Source organism: Stereum hirsutum, assembly GCF_000264905.1.
Source record: "Stereum hirsutum FP-91666 SS1 unplaced genomic scaffold STEHIscaffold_20, whole genome shotgun sequence".
In the NCBI taxonomy this organism is placed as follows: domain Eukaryota; kingdom Fungi; phylum Basidiomycota; class Agaricomycetes; order Russulales; family Stereaceae; genus Stereum; species Stereum hirsutum.
The window spans coordinates 16,800-29,422 of record NW_006763150.1 but is presented as its reverse complement, the minus strand read 5'-3'; the positions used below and the strand labels follow the sequence as shown (position 1 = coordinate 29,422).

The 12,623-nt window shown below is 51.7% G+C and overlaps 3 protein-coding genes across 3 annotated transcripts; 1 reads left to right on the top strand and 2 right to left on the bottom strand.

Moving 5' to 3' along the window:
- Nucleotides 1-14: 14 nt before the first annotated feature.
- On the bottom strand, nucleotides 15-523 carry STEHIDRAFT_162690 (uncharacterized protein; the record flags this gene model as incomplete). The annotated part of the gene is made up of 3 exons (XM_007310351.1): nucleotides 15-141; nucleotides 253-338; nucleotides 413-523. The coding sequence occupies 3 exons, from the start codon at nucleotides 521-523 to the stop codon at nucleotides 15-17; spliced, it is 324 nt and encodes a 107-aa protein (XP_007310413.1).
- Nucleotides 524-1,851: 1,328 nt separating this feature from the next.
- STEHIDRAFT_150528 (uncharacterized protein) lies at nucleotides 1,852-2,558 on the top strand. Its single transcript, XM_007310350.1, has 3 exons — nucleotides 1,852-1,969; nucleotides 2,029-2,343; nucleotides 2,407-2,558. The coding sequence occupies exons 1-3, from the start codon at nucleotides 1,912-1,914 to the stop codon at nucleotides 2,433-2,435; spliced, it is 402 nt and encodes a 133-aa protein (XP_007310412.1). The 5' UTR covers nucleotides 1,852-1,911; the 3' UTR covers nucleotides 2,436-2,558.
- Nucleotides 2,559-8,709: 6,151 nt separating this feature from the next.
- On the bottom strand, nucleotides 8,710-10,911 carry STEHIDRAFT_172579 (uncharacterized protein; the record flags this gene model as incomplete). Its single annotated transcript, XM_007310349.1, has 2 exons — nucleotides 10,654-10,911; nucleotides 8,710-10,598 (listed from the first exon to the last, which is right to left on the bottom strand). Exons 1-2 carry the CDS (start codon nucleotides 10,841-10,843, stop codon nucleotides 8,710-8,712), a joined length of 2,079 nt encoding a protein of 692 aa, XP_007310411.1. The 5' UTR covers nucleotides 10,844-10,911.
- Nucleotides 10,912-12,623: the final 1,712 nt, after the last annotated feature.

Below are 12,623 nucleotides of genomic sequence, written 5' to 3'. Positions count from 1 at the left end.
TATTGTTGTTGGTGTTATTGGTGTTGTTGTTGTTGTTGTTGTTGTTGTTGTTGTTGTTGTTGTTGTTGTTGTTGTTGTTGGTGGTGGTGGTGGCGGTCTTGGTGGCGGCGGTGGTTGGGTTTGAGATGGGAGAGGCGGTGACTGGACAAAGGAACCGGAGCGGCGTGGGAATGTCTCAGTGTCAGCGCGCCACTCGGTGTCAAACCACCCTCTTCCAAAGCGAGGGTCAACGACGAGGAGATTGCAACTCACAGATATAGGCGGTAAGGCTGGTAGAGGCTCAAGCTGAGTGAGTTGGCGGCGATATAATTTGTGGGGGTGGAGAGCTGGGGCGAGGCCTATATGGCGACGCGGGACAAAGACGATGGTGGTGAGCACGCTGGAGACGACGAGGGGGATGAGCTGGGCTTACGGGTCTGTTGTTGAGTGGGTGTTGTTGTTGCGGTGCGATATACAGAAAGTGAGTTAGGATTGAAGACGCGTCTACAGGAGAAAGCGATGTGTCAGGACGGCAGTCATCCATAACGCGCCACTCCCAGAGAGCAACTCACATTCTCAGATAATCGTCTTCTGCTCTTAGCGGAGATTGGTGATGATTATTTCTTGCAGTGTCTGGCTGTTTGCGGTCGGTGTTGGCTAAAGCGGAGCGGGGCTGAGGAGCTGAGCAGACGGTTGCGAGTTGATGGTTTAAAGCAAGAGAAGAGGAGCGGCGTGCAGCGGAATATAAAGCAGCGATAGTGACTTCGGAGTTGGAATTCGGCACAGCGTGACCGTGCCTTCGCTTTGTATTTTCCAAAGAATTCCCAACAAAGCGTCGGTGCGTACTCGCGCCACCGAACTATGGCCATCAGAAGTCGATAAGAAAACAAAGCAAGGGTAATTGGTTATTGTTAAAGGTGCCGAATCAGCCGGAGGGAGACTCACTGACTTCTCGTCTCGGTGAACTTGGTCGTGTAGTTGAACGACGGTGATGTCTTAACGATTCTATTGAATGCAGGCTGGCTCGTGGAGTGGTTAAGTTGACGCCTTAGTCGAGGGAAGAGACTGATGACGAAACACGACAGGAGCTCGTTTGGCTGGCCCACGTCCAGGACAGTTCTGAACGAAGTCAGCCCGCCCCATTCTCACGATATGGGTCCATGTGGATCCAGGAACCAGGCTGCTGCCTTCCATTGTTTCCGGGAGGGTTCTCGCGAGACTGAGATAATACTGCGCGATAACTGCTCGGAGGGGCTCAGTACGGCCGTCATGGGTGCGACCATACAGTAGATTGCATGTGCAAGCTCTGGCATGATAACTTACCGTAAGTTGCAATTGTGGCAGACCTTAGTTAACGAAGCATTATCGACTCAGAGATGTTATCTCAGCCCGAGAGCGCTGACTGTTATATTCGTCTATGAAGGCGAACAGACCATGCTGTATCAGCGACTGCTGCGACATGAAAAGGCTCTGGTGAGAAGACATACAGTGACATTTGATCTTGTCCTTTGCCAGTGGGCTCTGACCTTCGGTCACTGTCCTTCACCGGTTCATACCTTGGTCTCGTAAGTGTGCTCAGATCTCAGTGAAGCTGTTCTCATCCCAGATAATTTGCGCAAACAGTCGCCCGATTATCGACAGCAGCGACCTTGGCTACTTCTCTGAGATTGTAAAAAAGGATGGTGGTGGCAGACGAGGAGGTATGACGTGGCAATGCCTGTGCCGCCCACGATGAGCCATGTCTTCGGGCAGCTTGGGCCGCCACTTCAGTTTTGCGCGTGTGGCCCACATCCCTCTCTTTGACCGTGACCGCATACAGTTTTGCAGAGCGGCTATCATCTAAGGAACCGTACTTTTCGTATGCCCATCTGGATTCTGTGTTATTCTGTGTCTACCACGGCCCCATATCATAGCAGCCACATTTGCTTTAACATGACGGGTATAAATCGCGACGGTATCAAAGCCCTCTTGGAGTGCAACAATGCTGAAGGTGAACGCGTCGATGTCCGTCTACCGTACAGATACACTCACTCATCATCAATCCTCTAGGTACCAATACTTGGGTCTGGTCGGAGGAGAACAAGAAACAGTGGGACCATGTGGACGGCGGCTACGGGAAGTCCTGCGCACACTGGTACAATCGTTCCTTTGATTTCGATCAAGATACGCCCTATCCAATAGACCTAGGTCTAGCAGGGACCAGCGGAGACAAGCCAGCCATATACTTGTACCCCTCCAGTACTGGCTCTAGGGGCAGCGAGATACTCGTCACTGAGGAATACAACAAGATGTACTATCGAATCTTGGAACGCGCGACTAACCCTTATAGGAGAGGAGTGTTGATAACCGGGGAGCCTGGCATCGGTACGTTTCGATTCAGAGCTCCATTACTTATCCTAGAGATCATCCTAATACACGCATGTTCAGAAAATTGTATTTGCATCTGCTCGTGTTGAGCGAAAGATACATTGAGAATTATCCTGCCTCGTGTCCTGCACCGGCCCTTGTATTTTTCATCCCTCATGCGAGGTCGACGTTCTTTCATATGTTCGCCTATCGAGTCTAGCAAGCTCGCCAGGTGCGCGAAATTTCGTTGACCAAGATGTAAGTATGTGAGCTATATTTGTCTGCTTAGGATCTGTTTTCGCTACAGGAAACAGACCTAAAATATAGCACGAAGAGCCTGCGCAAGTCAATGAGATGCGTCGAGTCCGCCACAACTGGTTCCGCTGCTTGCGCCGCCCGCGCGGTTCGTATCCGTATTCGGAATACTATTCGAACTTCGATTCGTCGACCGCGCTCATGCTTGAGGTTCGAAACCCGCCGCCTGATGAGTCTTTACAGACGAAACGTTGGCCTACACGTCGCGGCCGCCCCTACTCTCACTGTGTTCTACTCGAACACCTCATCATCTTGACGCTCGGAGCATCGCTCCTCGCTCCTCGCTCGGAGCATCGCTCCTCGCTCCTCGCTCGCCTGGCATCGGTACGTTTCGATTCAGAGCTCCATTACTTATCCTATGGACCGACGTAGTGATTCTCCAGGAAAATCAATGTTTGAGAATTTCTTGCTCGCACGACCCCTCTCAGAGCGACAGGCCGTGCTCTATTGCTTCTGGAGTCAATCCGAAGCGTATCTCTTCCACCACAACCAAGTGTACCGCAGACTGGGACCGATCCAACACTGCTTCAACTACCTTCCTGAGAGCACAACGGGCACGCACATTCTATGGACGCTGATGAATGCGAGGACGGGACAAGTGGACCACTGCCCATCAATCCTAGGCACAGGATCTGGCCGATACAGCTTTCCTCACCGAATCCTGTTCAATACAAGGTTTGGTGCAAGCACTTCAATGCCACTCAGTGGGTGACGCGTATCTGGACGGAAGAGGAGCTGTGGGCAGGGTACGTCTTTATCCTAACTTTCGTCTTACAGTTGACCGCAACCATACCTCCGCCTTGCTAACCATTCCTTTACTTCAGTTTAAGTCTCCAGCCCGAGTATGAACAGTTCCGAAGTGATTTGGAGAACGCCATTCAAGCCTCTAATCGATCCTCGACGTCCCTCACCCAGCGCACGCCTTCAGTAGGCCAGCCCACGTCCCCTTCTGCTCAGTCTATGCCTCTCCCTGCCCAGTCCGCGTCTTCTCCCACCCAATGCACGTCTCGCGAAATTCGTGGCGCGCTAAAGCTTGTCACGAGCAAGAGATACAACACTGCGGCGACAACACATCAAGACGTGATTATGTCTGACGTAGGCACACCGCTGAAGACCGGGGTGGACGGCGCACTTATGATATTGTTGCGCATTGCGATAGAAGTCGTCGGCCATGCTCCCGGTGACGTGTACCAGGCTGTTTTCGATCCTTCATACATACATCGTTCCCATCACCCTTCCGCGCCGTGACGACAGTCAAGCATGTCGACGTAGTCAAAGAGAACCTCGAGGACGTGACTCTTGAGTCCGACATATACTGCATTCCCACTGTAGCGAGCGATCCCCTCTTCGACCTGTTTGCCATTGTATACGACACTACCACGAACACCTTCACTATATCCACTTTCCCAGGTCACGATCTCGAACGTCCATAGGGGTCCAGACGAACGCGAATGGCATATGCCAACCGGGTGGACTGATACAGAAGATGAGAATAGCGGTCGTGGAGAGGTTTTTTTTTTCTGTTTGATCTCGTAGCGGAGTTGTAATCTTTCACCGTGACTGCGTACGCCCTCCCCTTCCAGTCAGTCTCTGTTTGCAATCTAATCCCCGTTGACCAGCCAGCTATCCGTATGATTATTTCTACTTATCTTCCTGTCTGTGTACAGCATCATTGCCGTTTTAATTTTCGCTGTTCTACGCCCGTGTCAGTCGTCCATCCGTACGGGTCGTTTTTCTGGTGTATCTCTACCCGGGTATGGGACTCGTCATATCTTCGCTCTCACTGCTCTGTCGCTACCTGCCGTGTATAGCAAGCCAATCGCGATAGATCTGTTACTTAAACGGGCGAAGCAAAGATGATAGGCAAAGACGAGTAGAGAGCATCGAGCAAGCAGATTAAATAAAAGGGGTAAAGCGCTGGCGCCACTGTGGCGCACCAGCGCCCTCACGGCACGGATGTTTGACTGTCAATATTGCAGACCTGATACATGGCGATTTAAATAGAATATACGGTACGCACAGCGATGGGCTAGATAATTAAGTATATCGAATAAAAGTAGTAAGAGAAAGAAGGAAAGGAATGAAGAGCGACTGGATGTTTTCATCTGCCTCCAAGGCCCTCAACTTTTTGTGCGTGCCCGTTCGCGTTTCCTTTCTTCTCATCGAGTTGAAGCTTCTCGTCGGTGAACGCCTTTTTCAGCTTGAAGTCAAATTCCTCCTGATCCTTCCTCCACGTATTATGCCTCTCTCTCGTCTTCACCTTCTTCTCCTCAGCCTTGTCTGTCTTCTCCAGCTCTTGCATAGAGGCACGGAGCTCTCCAGCTGTTCGAATGGTGGCGAGCAGTCCCAGTTTCTTCTTGGGTACCCATCCGTCCGGAAGACGCTCCTCCATGAACCACTTCAGCAAAAGATCGCTGCCAATCTCTAGCTCGCCATCCTTCCTTGGCTTCCCGAAGATATCCAATACCAACGCCATCTCACCTCTCGCAATCTCTGCATGGACCTTGTCCAGAGAAACCTTACCGCATTCCTTCGACTCATTCTCCCTCCTCACTCTCGCACTCGCAATATCCTCGAGAGTCAACCCAACGCCATCAGAGGAGTCTTCCTGGAGTCTCTCGGCGAACTTGGCTGCGGCACGTGTCGGAGCATATTCGTTATCTTTATTGCAGTCCCGGTGAGCCAAAGATGCGTCGTGCTCGATGCAGGCGTGGCGAGCGAAGTCTTGGAGGCATATAGTGCCCCATTGGTGCATGAGGAGGTAGGCACCGTACGTGAGGAACCAAGCAAGAGGTTGGGTCAGGTTAAAACCTTGTTGAAGGCCTTCGATGAACTGGTGGGGATGAATGTTGCGACCGTTATGGGGCCTGATGATGGCACGTTAGTATCAGGTACACATCAAACCGGGACGGGGCACGATTGACTCACAAGAAATGATGGTTCGCAAGCTGCAGAGAAATAAAGCGTTAATCGCTGCGACCATGAAGGAAGCGACATAACGCTTACTGTGTTGAGAGCAGGACAAGGCGAGCGAGAATCGTGAGGCCCTGATGGCTCATATTCATGACCTTTTCCAGGATACGTAGAGGGATCAGGGTTGTGCAGCACGGAGTCTATGAGCCTGGTGGGAGCGCTGTTGAAACATTGACGTTGTCTTCAGCGACGGAGACAGATCGTGTGAAGTCGTACGTACTTACATCTTAACGATGGTATCCGAGAAACGGATGACCTTGTCGTGTACGTATCGGAGAAGTGTGTGGCGTATATCTTCTACGATATCAAGAGCAAGAACGAATTCCACCCTGCAAAGAGGATGAGAATCAGCAATCACAGTCGGATAGGATAAGTGGTACCCACAATCGGACATATATCCAGAATATGAGAAGGAAAGGAGCAGAGATAATCCCCAGAAGCGTTCGTTTAACGGCAGGGATAGGGTCGGTCATCCTGGAGAGCACTTTTGGGAGCGAAGTAGTGCGATGCTTGCAGTAAGTGGAGGGAAGAAGAGGGGTTGGTAGAGGGTGTTCTTCTGTCGAGGTGCTTTATATATCCTCACAGAACGTCAGTGTTTCACGAGAGGTAAATCCATCAGCATGTCGTTGATCATGGGTTTTGGTATGACGGCGGCTGTACAGCGCTCCTTGGGTTTTAATGAATCTCCGGCAAGAGAAGGAGCACCGGTATATGTTTTCCACAGCCTCACATTATCTAGCCCGGAGGAGCCAAGCATAGAGTGCACTCTCACTGCCAGAAATATAATACATATATAGATGACCCTTGTTCCTCATTCGATGGCCAGATAGCTTCGACGGTCGGGAGCTCGGTCCTCCGTCCGACATCCACCGGAGATTGCTGTGTGCGAGAGAAAGTACCATGTAGAATATCCGCAGATAGTCATAGTGGCGCTCTTCAGGAAGTCTGGCATCGCTTGCGTATCACAAACTTGCGATGGGTAGCGATGTGGATTCACTGCGTATGACATCGGTGGAAGGACCATCCGACCAAACACGGTCTGAATAAAATGACGTGCGTGGAGATGGGATGACGGAGGTGGATATAAAAACGATGGGAGAGAAAGGACCTTATCCGACTATCAGTTGATGCGTTCAATTGACGCTGCTGTGGTAGTGTCGACAGGTGTCGACCCGGTCGAGTATACGACGTTTTATGGTGGAACTATGTCGAGAGCACTTTCAAGAAGCGAGCTGTTCGTCAAGCATCTAGATAAAGATAGGGATTAGCCGAGGGAGACTTTGCTAGATGCTACAAGTGTACTTCGTTGTCATCGGTTGTGTCAAACTGGAGACAGATGTGTGGTGGTGAAGACAGGCTTGGGCGCCTTCCTCCGAGTCAACGGCAAGTCCCGCCAGCCAAAGAAACAGGTTAGCAGACTTCGTCTACAGCAACCTCGCTTGGAGGGGAGGGTGGCGCGATTTCAAATTTTGACCAGGGAGGTTTCGTCTGAGCCGCGCTCGGGCATCTACCTCTGTGGCACCCGGCAGTTTTGTTCAATTGAAGAACTCAAGACAAACGAATCCGCTCCATCTCCTCGAACACCTCATGTTGTATGTTAGACCCAATTTTTCTTTTTCCAACGCACCGCCTACATGAAACTCAACCATGCCGGACAGGCAGTTGATAAAGATTGCGCAAATGCATGAAGAGAGACGCGGTGCCCACAGAGACACACCACGGTAAGAGAATACAGACCATCATCTTACAATACATAAGTACAGCATTAATGATAGAATTCACAAGGACTCTCAGCTGCACAGCGAAACTCCTTGATGAAAATGGGTCTGATAGACGTCGAACGAAGGCAAATCATATCCGGTTCAAGAACCAAAGAGGACAGCTCGACACGCCTTCAAACCCAGCCTATACTACGCGTGCAATCTTGCGAGACCGGAAAGAATCAACGTCCTTCCTCTGGAGCCTCTTCCTCGGCGACTCCTGGAGGACACGAGGAGCGGGAGGGATGAGAACGCAAATCTTGGCCATGTCAGCGACGTACGAGCTGGGCGCGCTGTCCGACTTTCTGGAGGCAATGGCGTAGTGCATCAGGGTGAAGCCGACGGACATCAGAACTGCTCTGAGAGGCGGGCTGTCGTTATTCAACCTCTATGTCGCACTGTCCTGGAGCACAGAAAGGTCCGCAATCCATCTTCTGAGAGACTTCGACGATGACCTATTTCTGCAAGCGCGCGGGGCACCAATTTTAGATGAAAATGATCGGTTGCAGGAATCGGACAGGAACACAAAGCAGTGGTGGGTGGTGTCGATGACCAGTCTTGTAGCGTCGACGGCGTGAGGCAAGGGTGTGCGAGCGATGATGTAGTGCGAATGATGAACGGTTTCGTGGCCCGTGAAACGCAGAGTGAACATAGCGGCGTGAAGAGTTAACGCGGACAGCAGCACGTGGTTGATCAGCCACAGCATCGTATACTGGTTATCAGGAGACACATTTCAAGTAGAGCCGGACAGAAGATAAACACGAGTTCATTGGTTTCTGCGGAAGGAGAGGCCAAACGAAATATTGTGGCACAAGACAAAAAGTGTATGTAAGCTATTTGTACTTGTTGAAACGGGAGCCCGACGTCATAATTACGGCGGTGCGAAGGACCTTGTAAGCAAGGTAATCAAGGGCAAGTATGTATTTGGCTCAATCGAGTAAGTTCCTTATCGGAGTCGAGCAAGCAACTCGAGCGCAGCCATCCCAGCATAGCATCAGAGTGCCACCCTCGGGCTGACTCGGTACTTGAAGATGGAGAGTCAAGGCGGGAAAGTGTGCTGCTGATGTTAGGAGAGATAGTTTTGCGAAGAAGAATATCAATATTGATATTTCTTCCCCAAGATCGAATCAACATGGGTCTCACCATGAGTGGGTGGTTTGATCAAGTCCTGAATTGACGCATATGAACGAATAGCTACACTGGGAGATAGAGCTTATGAAGGACGTCCCGAGAATTACAATAAGCGACGACGAAGGTCGGGGACAAGTCAAGGATGACAGCAACCAAATAAACGAAAAGAACGAGATAAAACCATGATACAATACATCGAACCAGTTCAAGAATCAACTCTTCCCGTCTCCTTTCTCCCCATACGAGACCAAAACGATCCCTTGATCACACCGCCACATCCAAGGTTCAGGTTCACCCTTGAAGCCTTGTTCCTCGATGTCGAATCCTCGCCCTCTCTCCCCTTCGCGCCTCCCGCCACTTTCACGTCAAAATACACCTCCATATCCGCCTGTGAAGCAGGCTCAGGCCTAAATGATTCCTCAATGAACGCATCCCTTTCCCTTTGGTTGACCACACGATTGACAGGTCGCAACAACCAAGGCTGGACGTGAATGGGAGAGTTGGTAGGGCGCATTCCTTCCACGCGAGGCGGTACGATGGTCAACGGCGCTGGTCTGCGCCTGGCCTTGCCCTTCGGCCTGGGCCTTGGCGAACTCGAGTATGGACTGAACGAAGGAGAGTGAGGCGAACGAGGGAACCGAGGGGAGCGTGGAGAGCGCGCCGAATGTGAAGAGTGTGGTGAACGCGGTGAGCGAGGGCCGAAAGCGTCGGTGACGTAGGAAGCAGGTTTGCGTAGGTGGGGGGCTGTACGGCGAGACCGTGTGGGGATAGCGAGCAGGGAGCGACCCGGCGTGATGCGGATGGAGGGAGAGCTGGGTTGAGAGGGGCTGGACAGAGGAGGGATGTGTACAGCAACGCTGGAATCCATGGAATATTCGATAGGCATGAGGTATCGCGGGTCGAGGTCAGAGTCGACCGTGCTTGCCATCCGCAGGCTGGTAGCAGTCGTACCAGTGCCACTTCCCCTCTCAGAGCTCTTACCAAACTCGACCCATTGGTCCGAGTTAAGATCTGCATGGCGACACGCCTTCTCGTCAATGAGAGGCTCGTACTCCATCTTCTCCGCCACATCAGCCCAAACCACTCCCTCCTCATCCCTATATGGTTCGCCCACAGCCTTCTCTCCATTCCGTTTCGCGGTCTCCTGCATCAGTGTTTTGATGTTGTCTTCGCGACACCCGCCGTCGAGGAATTGAGTGAGAGCGAGATGGCATTCCAGCGGCAGAGGTGGCGGTACATGTTTTGCTCGAGGACGGCGAGGGTAAGTCTTCTCCTTGGAAAGAGAAGCAGCTCTCTTCCCGGATGCGGGGGATTTAGACCGATGGCGGAGTGCCGTATGTTTCGGGCTGTGCGGTTTCGTGATGGGAGAATGAAGGGGGTGGATGATCTTCGGCGTAGAGGGTTGGATGGCTGAAGAACCGGAGGCGGACTTGGAACGGGGTCGAATACGGAAACGGGTAATGAAAGGCTTGCGGCTGGGCTCGCAAACCATCAGAGCTGGAGAAGATGGCACGCGGATGGGTCGGGGTGTTCGTAATTCCGGAGAAGTCGAGTTGTTTAGGTTGGGGGAAGGCGTGGTGGGTGTAGGTAGTTTGACGACGGTATAATGGTAGCCGAGCGCGGTGAGGTCGTGTGTGCATTCGCGAAGTAAAGGTGTGAAGACGCTGGGTGTGTCCATAAGGTTGAGAAAAGAGCCAGATGGTACGCGAGACATCATTCCGTAGATGGAGGGACGATGGTTGAGGTGGGAAAGGGAAGCACAGCGGGGAAGTGGACGGGAGCTGTTTGGTGGGTGGCACGGAGCGGAGGGTGGCGAGGGTGGCACTGGTGAACCGGGCTGGACTTTGGATGCCCATGAAGAGATGTTGGAGTTTGGGGTGCGCCGTGTTAGATAAAGTGAAGGGGCAGTTGGTTTAGTCGGAGCATTTTCGGCAGGGAAAGGTGCTCGAGGGGTGAGGATGACGGAACCTCGCTGTCGAAGTTGTCTTTGCTTTAGGCTCGGCGGAGGACGAGAAAGAAACTCGTATGTCGGAGGTAACAAGACCTCAGATTTGGATGACATCATTTCGAGGAGGATAGAAATATTTTCGTGGACTATCGGGAACAAACGTCAGTGATGTGATTGGAAGTAAAAGGTATTGAAACACACGTTTTGGAGACGTCGAACTTCCGGAGTCGGTTACGAGATCAAAGACGAAAACACGATAGCAGCAGAAAATCAAGAATGAGAATATAGATTTGGCAAGCGATAAAGAGATGGATGAAACTTGGAAGCAAAACGATAGCGAGGCAGGGACAGCAAACGAAAGCTGGACGAGGCAGCGATGTACGCTCGACATGCAAGACTAGCTGGCAGACTGAGTGTGGCCATGTCACGGAGCTCAGCCCTTAAGTATATCATACTCACAAAAGGTCAGAGAAGTCACTGGGCTCAGCAAAAGAAACGTGAAACAAAAGTTTGTTTGCACACCGTTCGGTTTGTCCGAACAGTACAAAGCGGAGAGCACAATGGGAAGGACCCACGTCACCGCTTGGTCACCGCGCTTTTGTTCGCGCGTCGGCATCTTGCGGCCGGGGTCTCCCCAGGTTCCCGCGTTCCCGCTTTTCAAGTTTTCGAACTCGAACTCGAACTCGAACTCCATCGACTTCTGTAGCCTCAAAGTACTTCGTTAATAACGCGTACTGCTTCATTCAATATTTTTGTCGTGCCATTTGTCCTGCAAAAATTCCCAGATAAATCTAGGACCTCCCTGGGAATTGGCCACACCTCGTGGCGCAACATGCGTGCGCGGTAGAGCACCCGCCGACTGTCTCTGTACTGTACATGCTAGGTCTAGCTCTGGCGAACCCATTGTTGTTCCCCTGGGCTTTCATCATCATCTTTCTGGATCAAGAGGAGTTGGCTGATCAGCGGCTCGCGTATCAGTGGGGCTCCACTCAAAACTCACGCCGCGGATAACATTTTCAAGTGAGTCCAGACAAAAAATCAAGCTTGGCTCACTTCCAGAAGGACGAACGTATAAACCCAACTCCTAAATGTTAGAAAATCGTCCAAATTTCCCGTTGCAGATATGGTCTACTATCATAACTGATATTCAGCAAACATCTTAGGCTAGCCCTGCAAAAACCTGTCCCGGGACTCTGGAACATCTTCATGCCATCCTTTCATTTGGTCCATGGCTCAAATACAGGTGTTCGTGATGAACAGCTGCTGCGGAGCGACTTGAGTAGGCAGGGACGACGGGCTCGCTTCCATTTCTCCGTGACACCCGGCTAGCAAGTAGGGAGGATATGTCGTTCCGGAACCATATAATGGTCTCCCTGCTGTGGGCCTCTGAACCTCCCGGTCTTGGGTTGCTCCCTTGAACTGGCGTCAGGTTGTTATCCCCATTGAGCCCCGTCGCCCGCAACGCCACAAGGATGATGGCTCTCAGCTGCCGGCAGTCCATGCGATTTAGGTGGTCAGGAACCCCATCAGAGAAGTTCTTTCTGCTCACACCATAGTCTGGACACCAAGGTCCTGAGGCCCGAGACCATCCTTTCTCCCTGCTACTCCTGATCATTGTCGCACCACAAGCTGGACTAAGTCTCTGCTCACAGGTGCTCAGCCGACCTATTCATAACCCGCCGTCCACAACGACACGGCATGCTCGTTGAGGTCTTCTTCACGGCTCACGTTATGTTCGAAGGCCATGGTCGGAAGTCCCACCGCCTCAGCCGTGACATAAGTCGCCTATGGGCCTGCAAAAACATTGGGCTTCTGATGACACTCACGCTTTCTTCACGACATCGGCGTCGTCTCGCGATATGATCGCACAATGATGATTGTAACGGCAGGGCGCAGACATTTGAATGGACCGTGATACGTCTGACCCCGATTTAGACTTTATTCTCCCGCCTCTCGACCTCGTATGAGCTTTGGCCTCGAACGTAATAAGTGCAGTAAGTCTAACGATGAAGTTCTACTCGTCTTTCTGGCCACATCTTCTGACATTGTACATTGTTGCGCATAGGCAAACAAACTGCACTGCTAATAAGTACTCCCGCAGAGCATCGGTGTTTCTCCCCTGCGAACGATCACCACCGTATCCCGGTCACGAAGAGCTTCGAATACCCCAA